At 48.2% G+C, this 27,378-nt stretch overlaps 1 protein-coding gene across 14 annotated transcripts in view; it reads left to right on the plus strand.

Moving 5' to 3' along the window:
* The window catches only part of RBFOX1 (RNA binding fox-1 homolog 1), a 1,966,619-nt gene that overhangs the window by 563,492 nt on the left and 1,375,749 nt on the right, over positions 1-27,378 (plus strand). Inside the window, exon 1 of one of the 14 annotated variants that reach the window (XM_075995075.1) lies at positions 13,976-14,934. The exons of 11 other annotated variants lie outside the window; for them this stretch is intronic. In XM_075995075.1, coding sequence (XP_075851190.1) covers positions 14,932-14,934 — 3 coding nt within the window. In that variant the 5' untranslated portion in view covers positions 13,976-14,931. Of the gene's footprint in view, positions 1-13,975; positions 14,935-27,378 lie in introns of those variants that run through there. 2 more of the 14 variants (XM_075995076.1, XM_020281706.2) reach the window with 2 other exon arrangements.

Below are 27,378 nucleotides of genomic sequence, written 5' to 3' on the forward strand. Positions count from 1 at the left end.
CTCTGAACGGTTCTCTTCTTCCAGGTTCTGGTTATAACTCCCTGCCCTGATTTCTAGAGACCTAGGCATAATGACAGCCTCACTGATGTTAGTCTATGATTATTGCCCCGGACCTGCCACACCTCTGTCACTAGCTCCTTTTTAAATAAAGGGACAGCTCCTCTATGGCCTCAATTCGAGTGTGCCAGGTCTTTTCCACTGGGACCCTGCCAAGTTCAAATCCAGCCTCTGCTGTTCACTAGCTCTGGGGCCTTGGCCAAGTTCCTTAACATCTTCTGGGCTCAGCGTCTTCGTCTGCAGAGCAGCTACGCCAGGCTCCCAGCCTCAGGTGCCTCAGGAGCCACACGAGTGGTCAAATGAGAGAGGGGGTCTGCACCCCCCAACCACCACTTGCAAGAAAGCGGGCCCAGGGGGCCAGATGTTTTGATTTGTCAAGAGAATCCACAAATCCAGCTTCCCTGGGAATCCTGATATTGAAATTCTAATTTTAGAAATATTGAGCAGGCCAAACTTCGGGTTTAGAGTTTATCGAGAGGACTAGAATTAACGCATACAAGGCAGCACAGTGGGTAGGGACCACCTGACTTTGCACGAAGGCTCTGCTGCTTACTAGCCGGGCGACCTTGGACATTCTGCTTAGCTTCTCTGAACTCAGTCTCCTTCTCTGCAAAATGGGGGCAATGCTATACCCATTTCACAGGGTCACAATGATGATGCAAATAGTTACGTTGGTGAAGATTTAGGAGAATGCATATAAGCAACACGATTTAAGTGTTAATTCATAAAAACTGAGTAAATGTGATATGCCTGATATAATGCTTGGCCTATCGGAGACTTTTAATTTATGGGAGTTTAAAGAATGAATGTCTAGCAGTGTCTAAAAGGTTTTAACTATGAGAACGTAAGCACCGATTTCTCCAGCCTCTTACCTGTTATCCGGTTAGCATGCACTCTCAGGGTAATGGAAGCTTTAGGGTTTATTCTTCCCTCCAGAACGGTCTGTTTAATGCCACTCGCCTGGAGATGGTGTCTGACTTCAGAGGCTCTCATCAGGGTGCATTGATACTCAGCCCCGAGATTGTTCTAATAAGCTTTATTGACTTGGTGGACCTCGGAGTACTTTTTATTGACATGCAGTGTAAATCATTCCATCTGACATTTGGATGTCCTTTCTGAGAAACGTGTCCGACCTCACACGGCGTACCGAGCTTCTGGTGATGCGAGTGTTCCTTAGCCAAGTGTGTGGTAGCTTAGATGAAGATGTCACACCACGGCCTCGTTTTCAAACTGAAATTGGACAGGGGGAAAGTGTCATGAAATGTTGTCTTGTTATTAAAAAAAAAATTAGGGAAACTATAAGAGAGGTGTATATTTTAATGGGAGTATAGCTCCTTCCTCTGTCTCTAGAAATGACAAAAAGCCAAGAGGACGTTTATTAATAACCAGCAACACAGGATCCACAGATAGCAATAAACGTGCCTGGAAAGTCACGTGACTCCAAATTCGGAAGTTTACATTTTGTTCAAGTTTATTCTTGGAAAGGGAGGAAAAATGCTTTGCAGCTGAAATGTTCTGATACAATGGCCATTTAAGGAAGCGCCATGCCTTCCAGGAACTCAGCTTCTTGGATGACGTTTCCGAAGCCCATCTGGCCAGCCATTCTCTGACGCGGCCGCTCTGCCAGTGTTTGTTGAGCATCTGCTGTGGGCCAGGCACCTGCGAGAGCCGGGAGCGCATGGACAAACGCAGCCGCGTCCCCGCCCCTGAGGAGCTCGTGGTCTCGTCGGGAAGATATAAAATTGATAACCGTAATACAAGGCATTCAGTGTTACAGGAGACAGGGCTCTTCACCGGCGGCACTGTCGACATTCTGAGCTGGATCCTTTTTGGTTTTGGGGGTGCCGCCTGTGCACTGTAGGATGTTGAGCAGCATCCCTGGCCTCTACTCGCTAGATACCAGAAGCTTCTCCCACTTCTCCAGCCATGGCAACCAAAAATACCTCTAGTCATTGCCAAACGTCCCCTGGGGTACCGCACTGCCCCTGAGAACCACTGTTACACGGAGGTGTTTACATGATTTCTTGGGAAAAGGAGCAGCCGGTTGAGCCTGCAGAAGTTGGGTGGATTTCTTCAATAGAGTGACAGCATTTGACCTGGGTCTTGAGACAGGTGCTGGCTCAACAGGTGATGAAGTAGATGTTCAGCACTCCAGGAAACGGGGGATCCAGGGATGTGCCAGAACACAGACTGTTGAGACATGAATGTGCGTTTCTCTGTGAGTGAAATCAGAAAGCATGGCAGCTAGGACTGGGAAGGCAGGCTTGGAGCAGTTCATGGAGAGTCTTGTGTGCTAAGCAAAGATGCTTGGACTTTACCCTCTAGGGAATGAGGTTATTAATTAGGTAAGTGATGTGTTAACATTTGTGTTATCTTACCTGTCTGACTATTTGACTGTTCAGAATTTGGAATACCCTTCTGGTAATAGCTTTCTAGTTTTCTTTGGGGGAATGTCACTTTTCCACCATTCTCAGACCAGGTAGTTAGAGGGGGTTGACTCCATACTCTGGTTCCACAGATGTGGCCAGTCACCTGGTCACCGTGATGGTTCAGCGATGGGCATGTGATCCCATCTGCCCAGGGAGTGCGCACTCCAGCAATGTTGATAGGACACTGTAGAATAACTCTTTCTGCTGGAGTTATGGATTGGGTAGAATACAAGACAGGAGTCTGTGCCTTTCGGAGGGCATCTTTGACACAGTAACCAAACAGCCTTTTGAGGAGGACCCCAACACAGAAGAAAGTAGAAGAGAGAGATGAGGTCCCTTCTTGTTTGAGCATTTGGTTCCATCAATGCCTAAAACCAGTGTCCTTTGAAATTATTACCCACATGCGTCCATAAATCCCATTTCTAGCTTAAACTAGTTTGAGGGGAGTTTCTGTTGCTTGGAATGGGAAGAGAGAGGGCTGCAAGCAGAGTATTTTACAAATTGTTCTTGGATGTGTGCAGAATGGATTGCGGGCAGGGAAGGGCTTTTCACAAGACCAGCTAAGAGGCTTCTGTTCTAGGCTAGACAAGAGATGGCAAGATGCAATGAGTGGAAATGAAGGGAACCTAAGAAGATTGAAGGAGGAAATGAAAGTTTAATTGGTGACACGTTGAGTTGTATGCATGGCATGCAAGCTTCTTCATAACAGGGATCCATCCTGTCTCTCCATCCTCTCTTCCCATATCTCTGCCATGCATTTAGGATTATGTCTCACTGGAACCAAGCTTTCTGGGACGGGGATGTGATAGCTTCTCAGAAGGCACTAAATGATCCCTTTCTCCTGGTGTCCACGCTCTTGCATGACCTCCTCCCCTTGGGTGTGGGCTGGGCATGTCGATTGACTTCCAGCAAATGGAACATCACTTCTAAAATTGAGTCATAAAAAGAAATTGGCTTCCCTCTTGAGTGCTTGCTGTCTTGCTCTACTTGAATCCACTGCCATGTCCTGAGCTGCCCACTGAAGAGGCCCCTGTGACCGGGAACTGCGGGTGGCCGACAGCCAGGGGCCACTGAGGAACTCAGCACTGCCAGCCACCTCATGAGCAAGCCCGGAACAGATCCTTCTCCAGTCGAGTCTTGAGCTCCAACTGCAGCCGCAGCGGACACGTTGATCCCAGCCTTGCTAGAGACCTTGGGCCAGTGACGCCCAGCCAAGCTGTGCCATAGCCTGCCCCATAGACACTGGCAGCTAATGCTTGCTGTGTTGAGCTGCTAAGTTTTTCAGTAAATATTTACGCTAGCAAGAGACAACCAATACAGTGGGTTTCTGTTTCTGTTTTTTGCATAAATAGTAGGCACTCAATAAACACTTATCAAATGAGTGAATAGACTGGCTATAAACAGTAGCCCCAGATGCCTGGCAGATAGCCAGCTGATGATGGTGCGCTGTGAGCCAGAGATAAGGGGATGGGAAGTTCAGCCGAGAGGTGAAGAGCACACAGAGCTTTGGGATCCAGCAGCTGTGGGGGCACAGACGGCGTCTGTAGGAAGTGATTTAAGGGGAATGTGTGCAGAGTGGGATGCTAAGGAACGTGATTTAGGAAGAGTAGGTAAAGAGGTGAGAATGGAGCAGTTCAGAGGCAGGAAGAAGGCCAGGAGTGAGATGCTTCCCAGTCACAGAGAGTTGCCAGGAGGTGAACACGTCGGATGATGAATGTGGATTGAACACTGGTGGGAGCAGGAGTCCTCGGTGAAGGACGTGCTGATGCAGTGGCTTCGGTAGAGTGTTGAAACAGTAAGACCAGATTGCAGGAGGTCATCAGAGAGATTACTCTCTTTAAAGAACGTGGTGGCTAGAGGTAGACCCAAACCAGTGGTGCGCTTAAGGCTGAGGGAGAGTTGAAGGCGGAGGATTAATAGAAGAGAGCTTCAGTGTGTTTATATCCCGACAGCCAGAAGAGTTTGAAGATGGAGCGGAGGGAAGAATTAACTGTTGGAAGAAAGTCCCAGAGGAGGGATGGAGCGCTGGAAGCCAGCTCTCTGGCGGATCGTTTAGCCTTGGCACCGAGGACTGTGTTCAGAGAAGTACTTGCATTTTGGTTCAACATCTGTCCTGTGCTGTTCTGTGTTCTCTGTGAAATACTCCAGAAAAAATGGGATTGCTTTTATTGCCAAGTTGCTTAATTGCTTTACGGAATAATGGCAAGCAAGCTAGTCTTAGAGCTTTTGAACACAGAGACAAGTCCAAGCAGGAGGAAGCAGAGAAATCAAACAGACTGATGGCCCTCTCATTGACAGTCTCTCAAGTTGGTTACCCCTTGCTTTTGTCAGTCTGTTCGTGGCTGCTGGCATCTGTGAAATACCTTTTAGACTATAATAAAAATAGAAAGGGATGCAAGACAACCCTACCTGCCACCATCAGGCATATGGTGTGTGCTTTACTTTTTACTCTCTCTCTCTTGTCCATTATAAAAGAATTTCTTGAGCAAATGCCAGGGCCACGACATTCTTGGACAGTTATTCCAGGATTACTGCCACTTCATTCTCTCTAAAAAATACCTACCAAAAAGCAATGATGGTACCTCACTCAATTTGTCACCTATACCTGCCAACTCATTTTCACTGCACTTTATCATCACACCTGTGAGTCAGGTAGGGCTCTGATGCAAAGAAACTGGCTCAGCAAGGTCTGGCCGCCTCCAAGTTGCCTGCCTGGGATAAGAACTGGTGAAGCTTAATTTGTTTATTCTTCCTGCTACATTACATCACCATTTCTTAGTCCGCTTTATGGCTCCGGGGACTTCAAAATGGCACTTCCTGAGTGTTCCCATGAGTTCTCTGCAAAATACCTGTAGATTTTAACATATTCATGGTGCATAATCAGCGCTTCAGAAAGAGCCCTGCTAACAATTGCCTCCTTTCCGAGAGTCGGAGAGCACAGCAAGCCACCGTGTTTTCAAAGAGAGGAGAAATATCCACACACAAAGCCCTCAGATCTTAAAAACACATTAAACTCCCACCTCCTCCCACTCCTAGCCCTATCCACAGGTCATTCTGCTGTTGGACTAAACACACTGGTATTCCACCTCAGGTACTTGGAACACCTGTGATGTGTATGTACATGTGTGTGTGTGTGTGCGCATGTGTGCATGTGTGTGCATGCGTGTGTGCACGCGTGGGTGTGTGTGTGTGTGCATGTGCAGGGGGATTGGAAGATTCAAATTCTCGTTCTCATCCTAGACTTCCTGCATCAGAATCTCTAGGGGGGAGCCCAGGCCCTGAATGAGCGTTACAGGTGATTCTCACCCACGCTGTGGTTTGACAACCACAGGACGCTCTGCCATTCCGTGGGTGGAGCTTCACAGGCAATGAGAGATGCTGTGGCTTGTCATTCCTACAGGTGCAAGACTTAACTGCTCCTGCAAAGCTCACCTCTTCCCTCTTCCTTCATGGGGACATTGAGAATACAGAAGAGGCTGCATCTCCTCACACCCGTTGTCCCTAGGTGTTTGCCACTAACACGCCTGCAGCACGGACTTCCAAATGCCAGCGCTTGCTGCTTCTTGCCGGCGGGCTCTCTAACTGCCAATTCCACGGTAGCTGTGACCAAGGAAGGCTGGCGGGGGCATGGGACTAACAACCCTGTCCCCCCAACTAACCCTCAAGCAATGACTGATGGAAATCGATGAGTCAATATTCAAGCTTCCTTGTCCCAGGGTGGGATAACTTGGGGGTGGGGGGTTCTACCCCGGCGTCTGGAATTCTTTAGAAGGAGTCACCTCCAGTTGCCTACAGTGGTAACTGGCTTGAATACACATTTTTGTTGGCTTTTGTCTCTTCCCTATTCAATTCCCCACTCCCTAGCCGTGGGGCCTTTGTTTCCTGGATTCAACACCCCCTGATCCCGCTTCCAGTTTGTTACTTGCGGCTCAAATCCTTGTCTCGGGGTTTGCTTCCAGTGGGAGTCAAAAGAATATCTGTAGATTAAGGAGCAGAGTATTTGAGCCAAGCCTACAGTGATGGTGTGGGAAGGTTCTGCAGAGAAGGCTGGAGCTGATGGAAGCATGCTTCACTTTCCCTAAATGCCCAGACTGTACCCTTGAGGTGCTTCCGTTCAGCCTCCAGAATCCTGAATTTTAGCCATTTATTTATATTGCTTCATTTTATCTATTATATAGTCTCATGAGATATTGTCAGTGATTTTTTTCCTTGTTTATAGGCTTGTGCCTCTTAATTGAAGTATAAGGAATAAATAGAAATAATAAATGTACAAGTGGAAACACAGTAATGCACACTTTGACCATGATTTACAGATACTTTACTGCTCAGAGCATCTATAACCCACCAGTAACCACTGCAAATGCACGTTCTTCCTTGTAAGGTTGCGTATTTCACCCTAAATGGCTTAAATATCTTTACTTATCCATTTGTTATAAAATGACTAAGACTTAAGATAAAGTGAGTGCATTTGAAAGAAATCGATTGTCAATATTTCGTGCTGCTAATACATGGAACATTTTCCCCCCTGAGAGGTTAGTACATTAAGGCAAAACTATTTATGTTCTGATTATAAATTCATTAACTATTTACACCTCATTGACTTGCAACCTTTTTTTTTCCTTGAGAAATGTCATTTTTAACCTTCATGGTTGGCTTTGGATGGAATTCCTTCAAGTAGCCTTTATGTTGTTTTTTTTTTTTAAATGAGTTTTAGTGGGACTTTAGAATATTTATTTATACAATGTTTTCACGTCACTGGCCTTTGAGTCCCCCACACGTGGAGAGAGGTTTGGGGGATGCGCTATAGCATGCTGCTGTGCTGACAGCAGACTGTCTAGGATTTAAAAACAAGGTCTGGAGCTTACGTTTGCAAACTTTGAAATTTTTACTTGTTTTCTTTGCGCCTTGGTTTCTTTATCTCTAAGATGGGGATAATAGTAGTACCCACCTTGTAGGGCTTCTCTGTGGTCCAATGCCATATCTCAGGCTTGGCGTGGAGTATGTTCTTAAAAGTGTCTTTATTTGTCCTCTTTTGAACAAGTCCTAAGCAGGCACGTGGTGACTTCTTACTGCCTTACCCAGCAGGAGAACTCAGCCGGCGTGTAACCCCACGTCGCCAGTCCGTAGCGAGGGGTAACGGTAGTGACCGCGTCTTGCTCCTGACCACTCATGCCGAGGACCTGCTCTCACTTTACAGAGCAGGAGAAAGGGAGGTTGTGGTCGGCTCTGGGTTATCACGGTTGGTGGTTTTGTCATCTTTGTTAGTCCGAGGCAATCTGATGCTGGCTGGAACGCTCAGCCTGAGATGAAGCAAGAGGGGAGCGAGCCACGGTGCCTGGGTGTGTGGCTTCGCCAAGATCACGCTGCATTTCTTAAAGATGGCCCTGCTGTGTAGCTGTTCTGCAGAAGTCACCTCTAATCCTCACTGAGTAATTCCTGGGTGCCAGGCACAACGCGGAGGAATGTCTCATGGGCTATACCATTTAGTTCTCATGATAACATTGGGTGAGGGGGTCATCACTGAGCTGGGTTTGAATCCTGAATCAGCAACTTCCTAGCATGTGAGCAAATGTCTCCATTTTTCTAGACCCCGGTTTCCTCATCTGTAGAAGGAGGATGGTAATAAAACCTGGTTTATGGAGTTGTGATGAGGGCGTAATGGGAATATGAATGGAAGTGTAGACCGTGGTACCTGGTATATAGTAAGGCTGCGTACATGTTAATTGTGATTAATATATTACCATTAGCAGTTCTATTTCTACTACTACTATCATGGCATTGGTGGGGATGCTTTAGACCAGTGGTTCTCAGCTGCAGTGATTTTGCCCCATGGGGAGCATATGGAAGTATCGGAAGACATTTCTGATTATCACCGCTGGGGAGGGAGGTAATACTCCTAGCATCTCATGGGTAGAAGCCAAGGATTCTGCTCAGCATCCTACAGTGCACAGGTAGGTAGCCCCACCACAAAAAAGGACTATCTGGCTCAAAACGTTAATAATGCTAAATTTGAGAAATCCGCCTTTAGGCCATATGTCATCTAAAACACGCTCATACAATGAAGGAATATACTGTCACATGGAACAGGGAATGCAGCGCTATGGGCGTTTCACATGGCCATTGACTTAGCAGCTCCACAACCTCAAAGATGTTCCGGGTTCTCTACTTTTACCTCCTCGCCACCTTTAGTATTGACTTTGTCCTCAGGTTGGTCATAAGCTATTGGTGGCAGATCCAGAAGTCACATCCACATAAGAAAACATCTGGCAGTAAAGGAAAAAAAATCTTTTCCTATGGCTTTTGCTTGGGCCAGAAAATGTTTCCCAAAACTCAACAGTCTTCTCCTGGATGAGATGATGTAGATCCTGTGAAGGTTCCCCAACTAATCACTTACAAGGACAGTAGTTATCATGCTGGAGATGGGAGTCAGTTGTAGAGTCCACTGTATTAATAGTAACTATTATTATGTTACTGTATTATTCATCACCATCACTGTTGTCATTATTCCCATTTTACATACAGGGAAGTAATTAGTGATGTTTTAAGAAATCTGGTTAAGTTCAAATTGCCATAAGTGGTAGACACAGGGCATGAAAGCAGGCTATCTACTGATGAGTTTTATCCACTTGTTTCTTATAGATACATGATTGTGTGTTTCTTAAAGAAACACTAAACAGCATATAAACTAGTCTACTCTAAACCAAAGACATAGATGAGTAAGTACTTATTACTAGCCAAGCATTTAGGAATCTTTACTTGATTCTGATCAAGCTCAAAATATTTGTTTCCAAAATGCTTTTTACATATGCAGGCTCCCTTTGGTGCTGCAGATTACTGAGCTTCCTTTTGTATTTTTGTTACTCCAAGACAAATGGGCTGGGAATCTCTACTCTCATGATCATAAATCATTGGCATAATTCTAAGCTTGTCTACATGGAGTATGACTTCCAGTAAACAGAAAGACTAGATGCATCATGATTTATGCCCCATGAAGCCAGCTCTGATGAAAAACAGACTTAGTTTTGAGTCCTGGCTTAACAATTTGCTAGTTCTGTTGGCTTGGCCAAAGCACCAAATTTCCTCCTTCTATTAAACTTTGATTTGTTCATCTATAAAAAAGGAAATCGTAGTAGTATTTACACCTAGAGTTATACTGTGAGGACTAAATGAGATAATACAACTAAAGAGTTTATATAGTAAATGTCACATGCTTGTTATTTTTATTACTGTTCTTGTTATCACCATTGTTCAGGGTGCTATTTTTGTTCCTGTTTTCTTCATCATTATTTGGGGGATATGGGCAGGATAGAAAAAGGGATGATCCCAAGGAGAAGAGGAGAAACCATCATGTTTACTATTTCAATGACATTTTAAAACAGAGCATGGAAGTTCGTGTCTTTTCAGAAAAAGACAACTCATCCTTGGACACTGGATAGCTCATTCTCAGTATTAAGTGCCTTGGTTAATATCAAAACCCTGGACCACATGATAGATGGTGAGTTAGTTCAACCAATCGATAACTATATATTGAGTATCTGCCATGTGCCCAAGGACTGAGTGGAGGAGAGAGAGTATAAGGTGCAATCCATTCCCCTGTGGTCCTCAGACTGGTTTAATTAGTTCATTAGTTATATAGACTGCGATAACACTTTCAGGTAAGCCTGAAGATGGAGAACTTGAGGGCAAGGCAGATCTTATACAACATTAGGCTTGTGCAAAGAATTTCATTGAATCCAGAGTCATTTATAAATAAATTTGAATATAGCATCCTCTCGCCTGTGACTGCTGTTGAAAGGTCTCCTTGAGGGGAGGAATGGAAGGATGCTTGGCTACTGTGACTGTCTTTAGTTGTCTTTTTTCACCCTTCTCCTATCCTATCTAATATACTGCTGAACATCTCTAAAAGTCCTAGAGTATTTTGGAATAGTCTGATAATCCCTAGAATTCAGTGTTTATTGGCACTGACCACCTGGAAAGTTGTTAAATATGAGATAATAATGGGGAAAATGGCCATTGAAACATCAGCCAAAACACAGCGACGTCCCGGGCATGGGCAGTGGGACGTAAGGTGATGGTGGGTCTTGGCCAACCGGGGTCCTTTATCATCTCTCCCTAGCCCACACTTTCAGTTTCAGCTTCTACTGTCTGGTCTGCCCCGCCACTTTCCAGCCACTTAACTCAACATGACTCCATTTATAGTGAACAGATTTGCTGTTCCAAGAAGGTGCTGTCCTGTTTTGCTTCAGGCACTCTTATGAGCTGTGTTCCTCTCCAGGAATGTCCTTCACACAACTCTCTGGGCAATCCCCCTACTTGTCTTCTCTGTTGAGAGGCGATCTTCTCTAGAGAGCTTTGCCTGACCTCCTTCCCTTCCCCCCATCTGGCTGTAAGCTCCCATTCAGTATTGGCCAAGTCTTTCAAAACTGTTGCAGTCACTCATGCACCAATCCTATCGGACTATAAGCTTTTCTGAGTGCAGAAACTGTGTCTATTGTATGAATAAATGGTTTAAATGAGGGACTAGCCTCAAGAAAGATGCATGTTTGATGACTGAAAGAATGAAGGAGTATGTAAGTGGATGAGCAGGTTGATTTCTGAACCCATCCCAAAGTGGTCAGGCCATCTAGTCGGCAGTCAACTTCAGAGCAGAAGGAAGGGTCACCAAGCCTTTAGTGAGCTTAGTATAATACACGGCTGGCCCTGTGCACTAGGCAAGCCCTTGACATCATGGTCTTTTCAGTTTAATGGAGAACAACATTTACAGTAGACCGAGACAAAGGACACGACACAGTTAAATACAGGTGTGAGAAGAGTTCAAAATAGGGCCTTATTTGGGGAGGGGGGTGAGATAGGGAGTTACGGGGGAGGGCTCACAGGGAGGGAGTGATGTCAAAATAGAGATCTAAAAACAAAAGAGGCTATCGAGGAAAAGAAGTCCGTGGGAGTGTTCCAGGTTGGAGGAACAGCATGCAAAGGCATGAAGACCAGCAAGAGAAAAGCACCCGCCATGGATTTAACAAGAGCCAGATCATCTGTGAGCTCGTAACCCATGCAGAAGTTAGACCTTAGCTTGGGGAACTATGCGGAGCCACGGGAAGATGCTAAGTTTGAAAGTGAGATGATGAAATTTGCACTTTAGATATGGCTCTCAGCCAAGCATCAGGTACAAAGTCATTCCTTTTTTATTTTTTTTAAACCAGCTTTATGGAAGACATCGTTTTTTTGACATTTACTTGTGTCACAAATTGCAAAGTATTTTTCACATCCAGTAGGAGGAGCCAAAGTCTCCATGTTCTTTCACACTGTAGCTGGGCCATTTCCTGGGCCTGGGCCGTCCTGAGGAGCTGTCTACTTCAGCACCTGCCAGCAACTTGCAGTGGCCCAACGGGGAGAAACGGCAGAAAAACTCTACCTGGAATGAGAAAGGTCACTGTGAAAAAGAAGCCGGTACTTTCCAAATGAGTAGCATAATGGCATGCCATATTGATTTTTGCTCTAATTTTGTTTTCAATTGGAACGGATGTCCCCCGCACTCAGATTAAGCTTTCTTAAGCCTTGTAGCAACGCAGGTACTCGTGAGTCATGCCTGACACTCACTGCTGATATATCTAAGCCTATTCCTACTCGAAAATAAATAAATCAGAGCAGACTCAGACTGCCCTTGATTTTCAGATAGTTGAATAGTTGATATTTTCATTTCTAATAGTAAAAATATATATTAAAAAAATAATCAAAGGGCCCAGCAATTACCCATTTTAATGAAACAACAGCCAGTGTTTCTGCCTTGAATGATTATTAGATTCATTTTTTTCCCCTTTCCTGGAATAAAAATGGAGGAGTATAGAGAAACAATTCCTGTTGGCAAATTTGCAGAAAACATTATATTTCAGCAGAACTTCCCATTAACTGCCATTTATTTCTTCTCTCATTATTGATAATTTGCTTTTAAATTGAGAATACCTCTTTTACAACCCATCTCGTCTCCCTGCACGGCTAGACAATTACATTTAAATTCAGTGGTTTTCCCATTGTAAACAGTTTCTGGGGGGAAAATGATTATGATGTTACTAACCCAGATTTATGGCTTCATTGTGCTATCACTGAAAGACGAGACCAGTATAAAGAAGAAAAAACACTTGTTTACATACAAATATATTATTATCAAAGAGGGTCCTAAGAAAACAAATGGTGAAAGAAAAAAAAACAAAAACCCAAATTACAAAATCACTGGGACCAACGAGAGAGAGAGATGTCATTCTGGATTTGGCAGCATTGTTGTTTCAGATGATGATGAAACGTTGCATGGTTTTTAAAAATTCCAGTTGTAGGTAGAAGCTCCCTTTCTTCCTTTTATTCTAATATTGTTAGAAACCCTAGTCTGATAAGATCTAGGAGGAAGGAAGTCCTGATGACTCAGGTATCTGTTGGGCACTGGGAAATACACGTGGTATGAAGGAATACATGTAACATGGTCCCTACGTTTGGAAACCTTAGAGTCCTACTAGGAGGAGGACCGTTGCTGTGAGTGCAAAGACAGTCCAGTCACAGGACTGGAATGTGAGCACAGGACTCAGATCGAGTGCTCAAGGTTGGATTCAGACTGGGCACTGGCCTTGTCCAGAGCCGCCAGCTCTGCACAAAGAAGGCAGGATGGTGCGGTGGTTCACCACCTGAAACCAGGTAGGCCACCTGGAGATCCCGTTTCCTGGCCTGCTTCGTGACCTTGAATGCACCATAACTCACTGAACCTCGGACTTTGTGGTGCAACATGATCCCCTGGGATGTTTGTCCAAAAAAAAAAAATTAAAAAGGTGGTAAAAAGCAGAGTTTCTCATTCAAGGATTCCAGAGTAGGACTCGGGAAAAGAGAAACGTTGCTTTAACCTCTCTAAGCATCTGGGAAATGGATGCATGTACGGTCCCTGCTTCATCTAGGTGTTGAGAAGACTCAATGCAAAGCGCTTAAAACACCATCTGGTGCAAAGTAAGTGCTTATGAAGTGGTGGTAGGCATTAAGGAGTCACAAGGTTTCTGGCTCTAAGTCACCTGCTAAGAGGACAATCTTTAGACCCCATCTAGAATCAGCGCCGACTGCAGCGTTAGGTGGCCAGCGAGAGAGGGCAGGATGGGAGAGGCCAGCTGCCCGCCGCCGCGGGAGTGGCCCAGGCCCGCAGCACGCACACCCTGCATCACATCTGGCCTGGCTAACTTTTTGCGTCTTGGATAGGGCTTGATCGCTGCCTGGCTGCGAGATTTGCAGATTTGCTGGAAAACTTCGCCAGAGCAGGAGTGGATTGGGGCGAGAGGCTGCTGGACTTGGCACTTCTCCGGGGAAGGGGGGGGACTCGTCCAATCTGATGGGGGTCAGGAGGGTGCTGGTGCTCAGAGAACGAGCCCATTCCTGGACGAGGGCGACTCGTGCACGTGAAAGACCCGGGCTCATCGCCAGGGTGGCCAACTTCCACCCCTCTCCCCCGCGAGCTGCAAGCGAGGAGCCCGAGGCAGCGGGTCGCGCGTCCTCCGCCGCCCGCTGGAATCCAGGGCTTCACGCGTGACCGCGGCGGCGGCGGCGCCGGCGAAGGGAAGGGGGAGGGGGCGCTCCCTCGCGCACCGGATTATTTTTGGCTCCGCAGCCGGGGCTGCTCGCTGCCTGTCGCGCGCTCACACAGAGACACACACGCACACACACACACAGACACATGCACACATTTTCTCGCGCTCTCGCTCGCTCTCCTTTGTTTATTTTCTAATCTTTATTTTTGTTGGAAGCTCTCCGCTGGGTTCTCTCCCGCCCGCCTGCAAGCGCTCTCGCGGGCCGTCCTGGTGCTCGCCGCTCCCCGCATCGCCCCAGCCCCCTTCCTGGTCTCCCCGAGCGCGGGGTTTGAAGGTCACCTCCTTTCCAGTCCCCAGCGAGCCGCGCCGCCGCCGCCTCCTCCAGCTGGAGCCGGTGGCACGGGCTGCGCTGCCCTGAAGTGCTGCTCGCGGCGGCGCAGCGGCGGCGGCCGGAGCCCGGGGTCCGCGCAGGGTGGGGAAACCCGAACTCGCGGAGGGGAATCCCTCCCGCTTCGCCCCAGCCCCGGCGGCACCGCGGAGGGGCGGGGGCGCTCTGCCAGCCCCGGATCGGTGGCCGAGGCCGGACCCACGCGTGCGCCTCCGGGCCGGAGAGGGAAGGAAGGAGCAGAGCACCCCGCATCTGGAGGGGACAGCCGCGCGCCCCGCCCCGGCGTCCGGAGCTAGAGAACTCTGAGCCTCAACCCCGGCAGAGTGAGGAGGAGCAGAGGAGCGGACCAGGAGCCCGGGCTCGAGAACCCTGCGCTCCAGACCCCCGCCCAGTGGCTGTCAGGCCCCCGCCGCGCCCAGGCAGGGGCGCCAGGGCGGGGCTGACCTGCCGCGAAGTTGCCGGCTGTGCTGGAGAAGCCGGCATCCCCCTTCGCCGCCTCCGGCTCATGGTGAGTGTCGCCGGGGTGCAGAGAGCGCCAGGGAATTCGGGGGTCTGGGGCCGAGAAGAAGGCCATCGCAGCCGGGCGCGCCGGGAGTTCTAGGTAAGTGCAGGCGAAGTCACCGCCTCTGCGCCCCTGACCTGGCCCGAAGGGTCCCACGGAGGGAAGAGCTGCGTCCCCGGGAGCTGGCCTCCTCCCAGCGCTCATCTGGGCGCGCTGGACGGGAACTTTTTGAGTGTGTGGAGCGATCTCAGGGCAGGTCTCCCACCCCCCAAGGTGCCGAGACCATGACCCCCCTCCCTCCCGCGCTGCTTCCAGAAGCACGTCCTTCCTCGCCCCAGAGCGCCCCTCCGGAGAAGCGCCCAGGCTGCCTCATCTGTCCTCCTGGGAGCTAGTAGGTGCAGGGGCAGCGGGAACCTGCCTGCGCACTTACATTAGTCTCCCCCGCGGGCTGGAAGCGCACGCGGGTCGATGCCTCCTCCGCTGCCCTTTGTGGGCTCTGAAGGAGGAGGCACCTCGTGGCAGGAGGGCGCTTAGAAGCCTGAGCCCCTTGCAGGAGGCGGGTAAGAGGAAGCTGGCTGCGCTCCAGCAGCCAGCGGTGTATACTGGCGCTGGGGTCAACGCCCGAGATGCCGCCTGGACTCCAGGGGAGGGCCAGCCAGGACACTTGGGAGTGGGAAACTCTTGCTTGCGCCCCTGGGTCCTCCAGTGCCTTGAAGCACAGCACCTTCCCCTGGACGAGGACCCAGGGGGTAGCAGATCTCCGCCCTGCCTCAGGGCACAGGCGGAGGAGGGGGTGGTGGACCCCTTGTCAGCTCCAACCAACCAACCGTCCAGGGTTGGAGGTGAGGGCGGGCGGGGCTCGCAGGGCGCCGCTCCCACCTCCCTGCGCCCAGGAGGCCACTTGGCTGAGATGCACCCGGAGCCTCCCAGGCGCCTGCTTCAGGCACCAGGTGTCACGCGCGAGCCCAGAGACTGTTGGCCCGGGAAGGGAGGGGAAGACCTTGATCGCATGCTGCCCTGGAGTCCCCAACTCCATCCATTCCTTACTGCCAGGGAATAGGGGGTTCATCACTCCTGGGTGGGCCAGAGCTGGGGTGCACTCGCCTGCCCGGCAGCGACCGGGGCGGGGCTGCTCACAGCTTGGAAACCCTGGCCAGGCAGTCCAGGGAACCGGCACCCAACCTAGGGTCTTCGCAGCCGAACTTGGAAAGAGTGGGGGAGGTGCGGAGGAATAGCTTTGTTAGAGCTGAAACGTGATGCATCATAACTTGGGTTTTCTTTCATAATAAGGATGATTGCTTATTTGTATTTTCCAATCTAACGCATGGAGAGGCCTGGCCTTGACCGCACAAGTTCAGGATGTGCCCAGCCTGAGATCCCTTCCCCGCCCCCGCTGCCCCCGGCCTGGTTCACCCACCTCCCATCTATCATTTATCTTTGTTACAAAAGGGGAACAAAAAAAAAAGATGAGAAGGCTGCATCCTTTCAATTTTTAAGTGACCACAGTGGGCCTGGCTGGAGCCACAGGCAGAAGTATTTTTAGCCAAGATCTTTTATCTTCAGAGGCAAACGACCTGGGGCCTATGGAGGGTGAAGCCGCTGGGCAGTGGCTGTGCTGGCAAACACCGGCTGAGTCCAGACCTCCTTCCTCTTTGAGCTCGTCTGGGAGGCCCTGGGTCTGGGAGGCCCTGGGTCTGGGAGAATCCCCTGGGTTTCCCCTAAGTTAGCTTATGGTCCATTTGGGCTAGGAAAAAAGGCATCGTTGCTTACAGTAGTGGAGGTGACGCCTTAAGGGTCTAGAGAGTAGAGCTTAGTGGCTCAGAAGAGCCCAGGGCTCCTGGCTCAGTCTTCCACCAGCTGTGTGTCTTTGGGAAAGCTACTTTACCTCTCTGTGCCTCATTTCGTTCACCTGTACAATGACAGTTTCAGCAGTAGTTCTAGCCTCAGAGAGTTTTGGTGAGAATTAAATAAAGCAATGAACACTTGGAACAGGGTCTATCACGTGGCAAGTGCCTGAATTATGTTAGTTTTTCTTCTTCTTCTCCTCCTTCTTTCTTCATTTTTTTTCAAATAGATTGCTTTAATTTTTGAGTCTTATAAAACAGGTGGGATAGGAAAGGCAGGTAGCTTGCCTTGCACACATGCACTTCCTTTTAAGTAAACAACAGGAGCCTCAAGCCCTCTACGCTGAAGCTGGCCTCACCTCTCCCAAGTTCCAAGGAGGATCAGGGACAGGCTGCCCACTGGCTGGGACGTAGATTGGTGACATTTGACTTGCTGTCCCGACAAGTGCTATGCTCTGAAATTAAGTTTTTGCAGCAATTGTGCGTTTCCTCTGACCGGAAGAAGAGCCTAGCAGGCCTTCAACTCCTCAGCCTCCCAGACTGAAAACATGGCCTTAGTAATATTTTTTTTCTATTGGAAAACACTCCTTTAATACACAGACTATTTTGAAAATACAGGAATTAAAGAATATTAGAAGTGGCTTTATCATTTATCCTATGATTCACCCATTATAATGACTGTGTTTAAATATAAACTTTTGTGATTTTTTTTGTAGCGGTATAAACACAACTGTGGTCACTCAATGTCCATTTATGAAACCCCCCTCTGAATGTAGGAATAACCACTCCGATCAAGTGTTTTAAATTTTACTTTTTATTTTGTTGTGGTAAGAACACAACATGAGATCTACCCTCTTTGTAGATTTTATATCATTTAGGATTGCTGACTGTGAGCACAATGTCGTGCAGTAGATCCCCAAAACTTATTTATCTTTACTGTTAGGAACCCCACGTATAGGAGGTCTCTACAGTAGTCCGACTCATCAAAGCGGAGAGCAGAGGGTGGTGGCCAGGGCCTGGGTGGAGGGGAGTCGGGATTTGCTCCACAACAGGTATGAAGTTTCAGCAACATCTTAGTAAACCGTGCTCCTCTCAGAACACAGTCTGTGGCATCGCCCCGTGGCCCCAGAGCTTTCCGCTTGGAAACCAAGCTGGAACTTGGGTCTGAGCAGGTTTCTCCTCCTGGATGACCCATTCCGCCCTATTTTCTCTTCATGGTAATTGATGCTATTTTTTTATCTCCTTTTGCAAGGTCTGAGCACAGGTCTTCTAGACATCCGCATGTCTCTGATGACTTAAAAAAAATAGATTTAGTCCTTTTAGCTCAAGCCATACCAAGCCATAATATTTTATCAGAGTCCTTTCAGATATATATTTTTTTTATATTCAGAAAATTGGGTCCGCCCTGTATATATATGCCTGACATTTCACCTTTCCAAAAAGTAGACCATTTTGTTTGCATCCTTTAAGCCGATGTATGGAATAATGAACATGTTCCAAGAGGGAAATCGTATCTGACACAGAAAATACTTTGGGGACCTGGCAGTTTCCCAGTGGCGTGTAAGGAGACTATTGAAATCTGAGCACATTTTCTCTGAAGGACACAGGGCAGCTCGTCCTGCCTTTGCCACCCAGCATGGGAGTTCCCCCGTAAGCACAGGACACAGATTAATACTGGCTGACACTTCTACAATCATCCCTTAATCTGTCACCTCCACATTCACCCACATAGTTGTACCAAAGACCTCAAACACAGAGACGATGTTTTTAAAGAAGCCATGAGGCTCTTCCCAATGTCTACCTCCATTATTTAAAATATTGCCTCAAGGCACAAGTATAAATATTAAAACTTTAATTAAAGAATCAATCAGCGATGGAACTTCAGAATGAGGGGACCCAGCGCTTTCAGATGATGTCAACAGTGAATACAGCTGGGCTGGGTTGCAAGGCTGGGGGTTGTTAGGAAAAATGACAGGTGGAGTTGTAAGCAGAGACAACTGTCCTTACGCTTTGTAGTCACTCCGAGCACCACTGTTCACTGCACTGGCTTGTCCGCGGTCACTAGACACAGACGTGGGTGACTGCGGCCGGCTCCTCCAGAAGGGGCTGTCATCTTAGGGGAAGGGGTGGCTAGCTCAATAAACATTTATTCTGAACACACGGCACGTTAGACGCGTGCTAGGTGAACAAGGCAGAGGAGAACTTTGCCTTCTCAGAGTCCCTATTGTCACAGAGGAAACCAGGCACAGGCAAGATATGGAAATATATTTCTAGAAGGATAATGGCAAAGGTTACAAAAATGACAACATGGCGATATGATAGCGACTTGGCGGGTGGGGGGGGCGGTTTCAAGGAGGAGAGATGTGATCCGAGACCCACGTGAAAAGAAGTAGCTGACATGCACGTATCACCCACGCGGACACCTGTCCTGATGGAGCCTCCTCCTAGGGCCGTCTTCTGCATGAAGCGCGGTTCAGAGACAGGGGAAACACGTGCAAAGGCCCGGAGGTGGTTACAGTGATAGAATTATACAGATGAAGTCCTGTAGCCCCTTGAGGCCCAAGTAGGAGTTGGATTTTATTCTAAGGGGGCAGCCATTGGAAGGTTTTATACAGAGAAATGCCATGCTATGTTTATGGCTTCATCATTATGGGAAAATTGTTATGTGTCTTCGAGACGAATAGATCAACAAGCACCCCTTCCTGGCCAGCCAGCTCTTTCCTCAAAGTTCCAAGTCATCTGCCCAACCAGATTTGGTCTGAGGACTTAGTGGCATCTGCAGAGGTAAGCCTCATAACATCTAAAAGATCAAACTTTATATCTCACCCCCCTCCTTTGTGGGCTTAGACCAAAATTTTCCGTTCAGGAAGAGAGATTAGTTTATAGGGAAAACGAGGCTTGTTTCTCAGTAAAGCTCGTGGCGTGTGGGAGGAAGACCCCGGGAGGAGGCATCTGGATGCATTAGCCTACTTAGCTGTGCGTTCTCTGGGGCTTCCCTTCAAAGAGGCAGCACCCCCTCCCACATCCTTTCCATGTCTTGCCTGCCACCTCTCCTGGGAGTCCCTGAGAGCAGCTGTGCATAGAGCCTCCTCGTTGATCGTCAGCCCAGGTAGGCTCCCTTTCGAAGTGTGGCCACGGTAGGTGGCCTTGGTAGGTGTGGGCCAGGCGTGGGCAGATACTGACATGAGAGAGAGGTGGCTTGCCTAGGGAGGTCTCTGAGTCTGTCTTCAGAAGCTCCCCTGGCCTTGGAAGGTGGAGATACAGTTTGATGGGCAGTTTGGACATCTGGACAATCCGACTTTCCTCCCACGTCGTCCCTGGAGTCTGTCTCTTTATCTGCAATCCTGGAACTCCGTTACTGCCCTTTCTATATGCCAGGATGATGCTAATGAGTTCACATGGCTTGGACACTTCCTACACAGCACAAGCTGTGCCCGGCACTCTACCTACGTGGCTGTGGACTGTGCTGAGTTGTTCTGGCACCTGCCCATCTCCCCCACCTCCCACCCGTTCACTTTGCTCATGCCCCACTCATCCTCCAGGTTGCAGCTCCAGAGTCCCAGGCTCAGGGAAACCCTCCCTGCTTCCCTGTGTGGATTTTCCTTCTCTACCGTCATCCCAAGAACAATTTACCATTACTGCAGTGACTGTCGGTTTGATCCTTTTTCTCTCACTCCACTGGACGGTGAACTCCAGGTGGATCTCACTCCACTGGACGGTGAACTCCAGGCGGATCATGCACACACCTGCTCGGATGTCACTGGATGGCTAGCATGTAGCGCAGTGCGCGGCACAGAGCACGGGCTCCAAGTGGAAATAGCAAGTGATCCCGTCTGCTGTTTCCGGCAGGCCTTCAGGTTCTTTCTTTCATCAAATACCCATTTTGCAGATAGATAGTGAAGTGCATGTGGCATTAAGCCGTTTGTCCAAGGATATCATGGCAGGTCTGGGACACACCCAGGAGGTTGACCCTGGCAGTCTGAGCACACAGCCCACGGTGCTAATCACTGCACACCCGGGCTCTTTTGTTGCCTTCGCGGGAGGTGGGAGGCCACGTGTGCAGTGGTGAGGGGGGGGTCTTGCTGCTGAACTTGAGTTGCTGTGACATGTGGTGCTGAGCCCATGAGAGCCACACAAGGAAAACAAGGCCCTTGTTTCTTTTACTTCACCATCACTTTATCATTACTGCAATCTGGCCCTTGTTTTGCTGTTTCTCTGCCTGGAGCCCTGAGGCCCTGGGCTGCCCAGAGCATCTCTGGCCCCCGTCTCTAGGCTCATGCTCTGAGTATAATTTTGAAGGGGGTACTCGGGCCTCCTGTCTGGCTACAGGCAGTCCTTGGGCATGGTGCACTCAAGGCTGGGGCTGCTCTGGGAACTGCTCAGCGTGCGGCGTGCAAGCTCGCCGTCTGGTCACCGTCACCTGAGTCCGCTTCCCTCTCCACGTCTTCTGAGAACAAAATCAGACCTTTGCCGGCATCATAGAGGCCCTTGTGCAGTCACATTGCTCATTGCTAGTTCTGTCTTTCCTCGAGATGCCGATGTCTCTTTTCTGTGCATTTTAAAATACGGATTATCAGAGATGAGGGTGTGGACTTAAGGTTTTCAAAATCGTCTTCTCAGTGTCATCAGCAGGACCCTCATAGCCACCACGTTTTGGGATCTCCAACTGTGCTCTCTTAACTCTTCGTTGCAAACCCTTTATTATGCCCATTTTACAGATGGGAGAACAGAGGCCCGGTGATTAAGTGGCAAAAGCAGAGTGCAGGCTCGACTAGTTGCTTCCAGAGTCCCTTTGCTCCCCTCCCCTGCCCTGTGCTGAGAGGATCTGTTAGCTACAAGAGGAAGTAGCAGAGTGGCTGTGAGAAGGCAGGAGGCAGTGTAGTGCGGTGGTTGAAATTCCAGAATGAGACTGTCTGGCTTGAGACCCCAGGTCCCTCAGATTCTGGCTCCATAACCTTTGGCTTTCCTCAACCTCTCTGCACCTCAGTCTGCCCCATCAATGGGGATAATATTCCTATGTTGTAGGGTCGGCCGGATGATTAATCAGCCTTGCAAATCATTTTAGCAAAGCGCCTGGTATATAGTGTGTGTTCCGTGTGTGCGGGAGTCGTGGTGCTCGCGCTGATGATCATCATTAATATTATCATTTTATAATAATGACATCATTATTATCGTTGTTTGTGGCTGGAATCTCACAATCCCTCTAGGCAGCAGAATTGGCTCCAGAACGTGATTCCTACGTTTTCCTCTTGACTCCAAGCGAGGTGATAAATTGAGAGTGAACGCGGAGAGCCTAGCCTCGCTGCGAATGTGCGGGCAGAGAGCTGACAAACCCGAGTGCCCGTGTGCAGTTCCGCCTGCAGAGGGCTGCTGACAGCAGCCATATGCATGGGCCCTGATTGATTGGCAGAGAGAAACACTAATTTATTAGACTCGTTATGAAAAGTGACGGAGCAGGGTACTGAGAGGGCTGAGTCAGCACCGGGAGCCCTGGCCAGATCCCCAGGGCTGCAAGCTGGGGGTTCGCTCCCCTCGGGACCAGCCCCCTGTCTGGATTCTGGGCTCACTGCCTGTGTCCCGGAGTGGGCCTCCCGCTCACGTGCGTGGCCTGGCTCACTGTCGCGGCGCCGTGAAGAACGCGTCTTCCCCTTCAGCATGCTTGGAAAGCGGGGTCCAGCTCAGGCTGCTGCTGACTGCAGAGGCCGATGGGATGGAGGAGAGTGCGCGTGCAGGAACTCCAAAAGGGATGGACGACTAGGGAAATTTCAGGAGTTGCCTGGGGAAGAATAGAGAGCATGGGTATACCTCTCTTTAAAAACATGAGGTCTTCATGGGAGGGTTTCTTGTTTCTGATTTTGGGAGGTCGGTCAGTCTGAACGGCAGCAGGTAGGATGCTGGTTAAATGAGAAGAGCTTGCTTTTAAGGTGATGCACACTAGCCTAAGCTACTGGAGTTATTTTGGACTCAGGAAAGCTTTGAGAAGACCAAACTCCCCGAGAGCCAAGGTGCGGGAGGACAAAGGCTGGAACCCGACACACCTCCCTTGCGGGTCCAGATTCTTCGATTTTCCAGCTGTGTGACCTTGGGCAAGTTTCTGCCCCTCTCTGAGCCTCCATTTCCTCATCTCTCCCAAGGCAGATGATTCTGCCTCCCTGCCCAAGGACTGGTGCTCCAGAGTGAGTTGGATCAAGCAGCAATCACAGGGACTTCTCAGAGCAGTCACTCCTTGCCTGTTTATTTATCTTGTGATGTTCAGAAAAGGGCTGCTGGTTCCAAGAGTCTTTGATACAAAAGGGTTAGTAGTTAGCGTGCCTGTGGGTCTTAGAAAGATATTTTTGTTTCCTAGTGAATTTTGTTCATTTCACACATGACACTTGTATAGGTTTTGATTGTGTGAATTTAAAATAACCTTTGAAAATACTTAATGAGATTGAAGAACCATCCACCTCCCCCCGTAAACTTAGTTCTATTGAATTGTGGTTTGGTGCTCTCTGCTTATCATGAGAAATACTGTACGAGAGCCATTTGACCCCAGATTTTAAAAAAATAGATTTTGTTTTTATTTATGTGCACAGAGAAAAAGAATAGACCATTTTATAGATGAAAGTTTAAGAGTTGTTACAGTGGGGCCTAACACTTGAAGTGAAAAGAAATGTGATGTTATTGGAAACAAATACGGGGGCCCAAAAAGCACACACACACACACTGTGCAGAGTTTGCACTCCCAGCTCTTATTGGCTGTGATGATATTTTGGGGGCTCTGTGGGCTGTTGCTGTTATCTCAGGTTTCAGGATCAGAAAGGGCTTGTCCTTTTGGAGGCAGTAATTGGTGTGTATGTGCCAGACACTCCAAATGAAATAACTATTTGTGTTTCCTTTTCACAAAGACTGCCAGGAAGCTCAGAGCTGATTTCTCAGTCCAGGCACGGCAGCAAGTAAGATTTGATAGCATGGACTTTGCATATTGACCTCACTTTCGACTCTATTTTACTTCCCTACCCTCAGTTTACTTTTCACTTCTTATTGAAATTTATGTTACTGTGTTTCCTTTTAGAAAATCTTGGCCAGGTACAATGGCTCACACTTGTGACCCAAGCACTTTGGGAGGCCTAAGTGGGGAGGATCTCTTGAACCCACGAGTTTGAGACCAGCCTGGGCAACATAGCGAGACCTTGTCTCTACAAAAAATAAAATTTCCCTACCTTTGTAATATTTAATATTAAATATGTGAGTAATATCAAGGTATAAAAGATAGGTAGAAATTGGAAGGCACAAATAAACTTCGGCCCTTTAAAATACCAGAGACCATGGAAAATAAGACAATATAGATCAGTGCTTAGTGTCTTGGGCTATACTAGACCTGGAGTAAGAGGAATATGATTTTGAGTCCCGGCAGTGTTCATGGACACTTTTTCTTGTTTTTCCCTATATTTTTTTTTCTCCTGGAGCACTACCTATGCTATATAGACTCACTTTTACTGGGTCCTTCATTGCCTTTTCCATGCATTCAGCAAACACATTCCAGCCCGCGCTCTGGGCCAGGCACTGTGTGAGTCTCCGGTGCAGTCGCACTGGGATGTTGTCCACGAAGAATGACGGCTTCTCTGCTTCTGGAAGCTTGTGCTACAGGGGAGAGCCCGGCACAAAATATGACAGCAGAGAGAAGGACAATAGAATTTCCCAGTCATAGGTATTAAGATGGGAACAAAATGGGGCATTCACGTAGTAAAAAGGTGGGTGACCCTATTAGGCAGGAGGGTCAGGGAAGGGTCCCCAGGTTACAGTTAAGCTAGAGCTTGAAGAATGTGAAGGACCGAGCTTGTACACATGGGGAGAGGGAAGGACTGGTCGGCAGAGGCAGCGGTGTGTTCAGAGCCCAGGGGAGGAAGGAGACATCCTGCAGCAGCGAGGCAGCCAGCGTGCCTGGGGCCCTTTCTCTCTGAGACGGGCAAGATCTCGACTCCTGCCATTTCTCGCTACATCCTGAAGACGGGTGCAAGAGTAAGCTGCAGGGAGCACCCTGGGGGGAAGGCGATGTGTGTGCATGTGTGTGTGTGTGCGCGTGTGTGTGCACGTGTACCTGTGTGTGCGCGCGCATGTGTGTGTGCGTGTGTGGACGTGTGCACTCATGTGCCTGTGTGTGTACCTGTGTGTGTGCATGTGTGTGCCTGTGAGTGTGCATGTGTGTACCTGTGTGTGTGCCTGTGTGTGTGCCTGTGTGTGTGTACGTGTACACTCATGTGCCTTTGTGTGCATGTGTGTGTGCCTGCGTGTGTGTGCGTGTGTGTGCATGTGTGTGCCTATGTGTGTGTGTGTGTACGTGTACGCTCATGTGCCTTTGTGTGCATGTGTGTGTGCATGTGTGGACGTGTGCACTCACGTGCCTGAGTGCCTGCGTGTATGCCTGTGTGTGTGTGTGGACGTGTACGCTCATGTGCCTTTGTGTGCATGTGTGTGTGCATGTGTGGACGTGTGCACTCACGTGCCTGAGTGTGTGTGTGTGTGTGCCTGCGTGTGTGCCTTTGTGTGTGCCTGTGTGTGTGCCCGCGTGTGACTGTGTGCTGCAGGAGGAAGGGGCGCTAGGGCGCCCCTTGCTCCGAGGAGCAGTGGCGCTGGGCGTTCTGCTCATTGCGTGTGCAGAGTGCGGCTCTGTCTCCCTCGTTCTGCCTGCTGGCCTCGTGCTTTGTGTGCACATGGCGCGTTCAGTGAGCCGCGGCTCACAGGAGGCAGAGCCGGGCCCGTCGTCATGCACACGCCTTCACAGCGTCCATGCTGTCTCATGAGAAAATGAGGCTCTTCTGTTCACCTTAGTCCACCCTTAACTGTTCCCTCATTGGTTCCATGTCACTATCAGATTTTTTAAAATCTGGGAAATGCTTTTGGGACTTGAGCATTTTAGAGCCTGTTTTAAAGAATTTTTTTTTAAGCAAAATACGGAGCCTTTCGCCCCTTTCTGAAGTTCACACTGAGAGTGTCCTCACTTTCTAATCCATGTCTCAGGCCGGCTGCTTCCTTAGTTCTGAGATTCCCCCTTTCCTGCTGGTCTGGGAAAAGGAGCACTCAGTTTTATTCTCCTCGTTCCTGCACAGGTAGGTGCCGGCTCTCGGTGTCCCTCATTCCATCACCATTTTGAGACAGGGATTGGTGGAATTGCCATTTACAGAAATAAATCCAGGGGAAACAGCTCTCAGAATTTAATTTCCCTCTAACCTAACTCTTCTACTTATTAAAAAAAAAGGATAAAATTATTCATTCTGTAGAGCTCCAGATTGCTTTACTGAAAGGAGGGGTCCACTCGAGGCAGAGAGAGGCTCTCGAGCTTTCATTCCTTGATGATCTTCTCTTTACATAATTTGGGGGAGCCTTTGGGGGAATAATAATTTGTTCGGCCACGGATGTGCCTTGGTGCACGAGAATAAATAGAGACCAGTGTCTGGAACAAATGCTTGTCTTGAAAAAAGTTTATGAAATGCCAGCAGATGTCAGTGTGCCCTTGCCATTTGATTTTTTTTTTCCCCTTTAACTTTTTTAAAGCAACATTAATTATTTTCAGTTGGAAAAGAGACACAAGTATATTCTCTTATACTCTTAAGTTAAGAGACCATGAAGCAACATGATTTAGGTTTTGGGGGAGACCAACAGAATTTATTTCACAAGGTGAACCCTCTATATCATCTGAATGTGTAACATAATTTTGTCTCATCCTAGAATAGTGGTTTCAAAATTCAAAGCCTAGTGCAAGTTTTTCTTTTTTTCTCCCTTCTCTCCCAGCCATTGTTCAGAAACTAATAATAGCCCAGGATCCAGCTCAGCTTCTGAGAACCGACTGGCTCTGCTAATTGATACAGCTCTTTATTTGAAAGCTGGAGTTTGCGAAGGAAGGCGGGGGGAGGGCCGGGCACAGCCTGGTGATTTGTTGCCTGCGATGAGAACGATGAGAACCTCTTGCAGTTTTCCTCGTCATGCTAACAGTCAGCTCCTCTGCAGACATTGTTTGGATTAAAAATGAGGGCATCCCTCCAGAAGATGATTTGACCAAAATATTCAAAATTATTCATTTTAAGCAAGGGATAATTTGCTAGCATTTACAAAAGTCAAGTGCAAAAGAAGTAGGGCAGGGAATGATGTAGGTAACAGGGCATATTTGATGCTTTACTTTATTTAATAGTTTAGATTAAATGGCATAATACTCAAAAAAGGCAAGAGTATGCAGAGGAGAATAAATCTCACTTCCGCCTGCCCTGTGCATTCTTTCATAGATATGTTATATACATGTACAAATATTTACACAGACATTTACACCAAAACCACAAGATAGCATATGAGATACATAGTTCTACTCTTGGCTCTTTTTTTTTTTTTAATGTAAGGATATGTTTTAGGGCTCATTCCATATCAGTACGTGTGTATATGTGTATATATAATATATATGTGTGTGTGTGTATATATATATACACACGCTATACACACATTTGCGTATGTATATATTTGTTGGTGGTGGATATAGATATGTTAGTGTTCTACTTTACACATTTACTCTGTTATTTAATTGGTCTCCCATCTGTGGATATTCATGTTATTTCCATGTTACATGGAACATCCTGGC

Source organism: Microcebus murinus, chromosome 19 (assembly GCF_040939455.1).
Source record: "Microcebus murinus isolate Inina chromosome 19, M.murinus_Inina_mat1.0, whole genome shotgun sequence".
NCBI classification, from domain to species: domain Eukaryota; kingdom Metazoa; phylum Chordata; class Mammalia; order Primates; family Cheirogaleidae; genus Microcebus; species Microcebus murinus.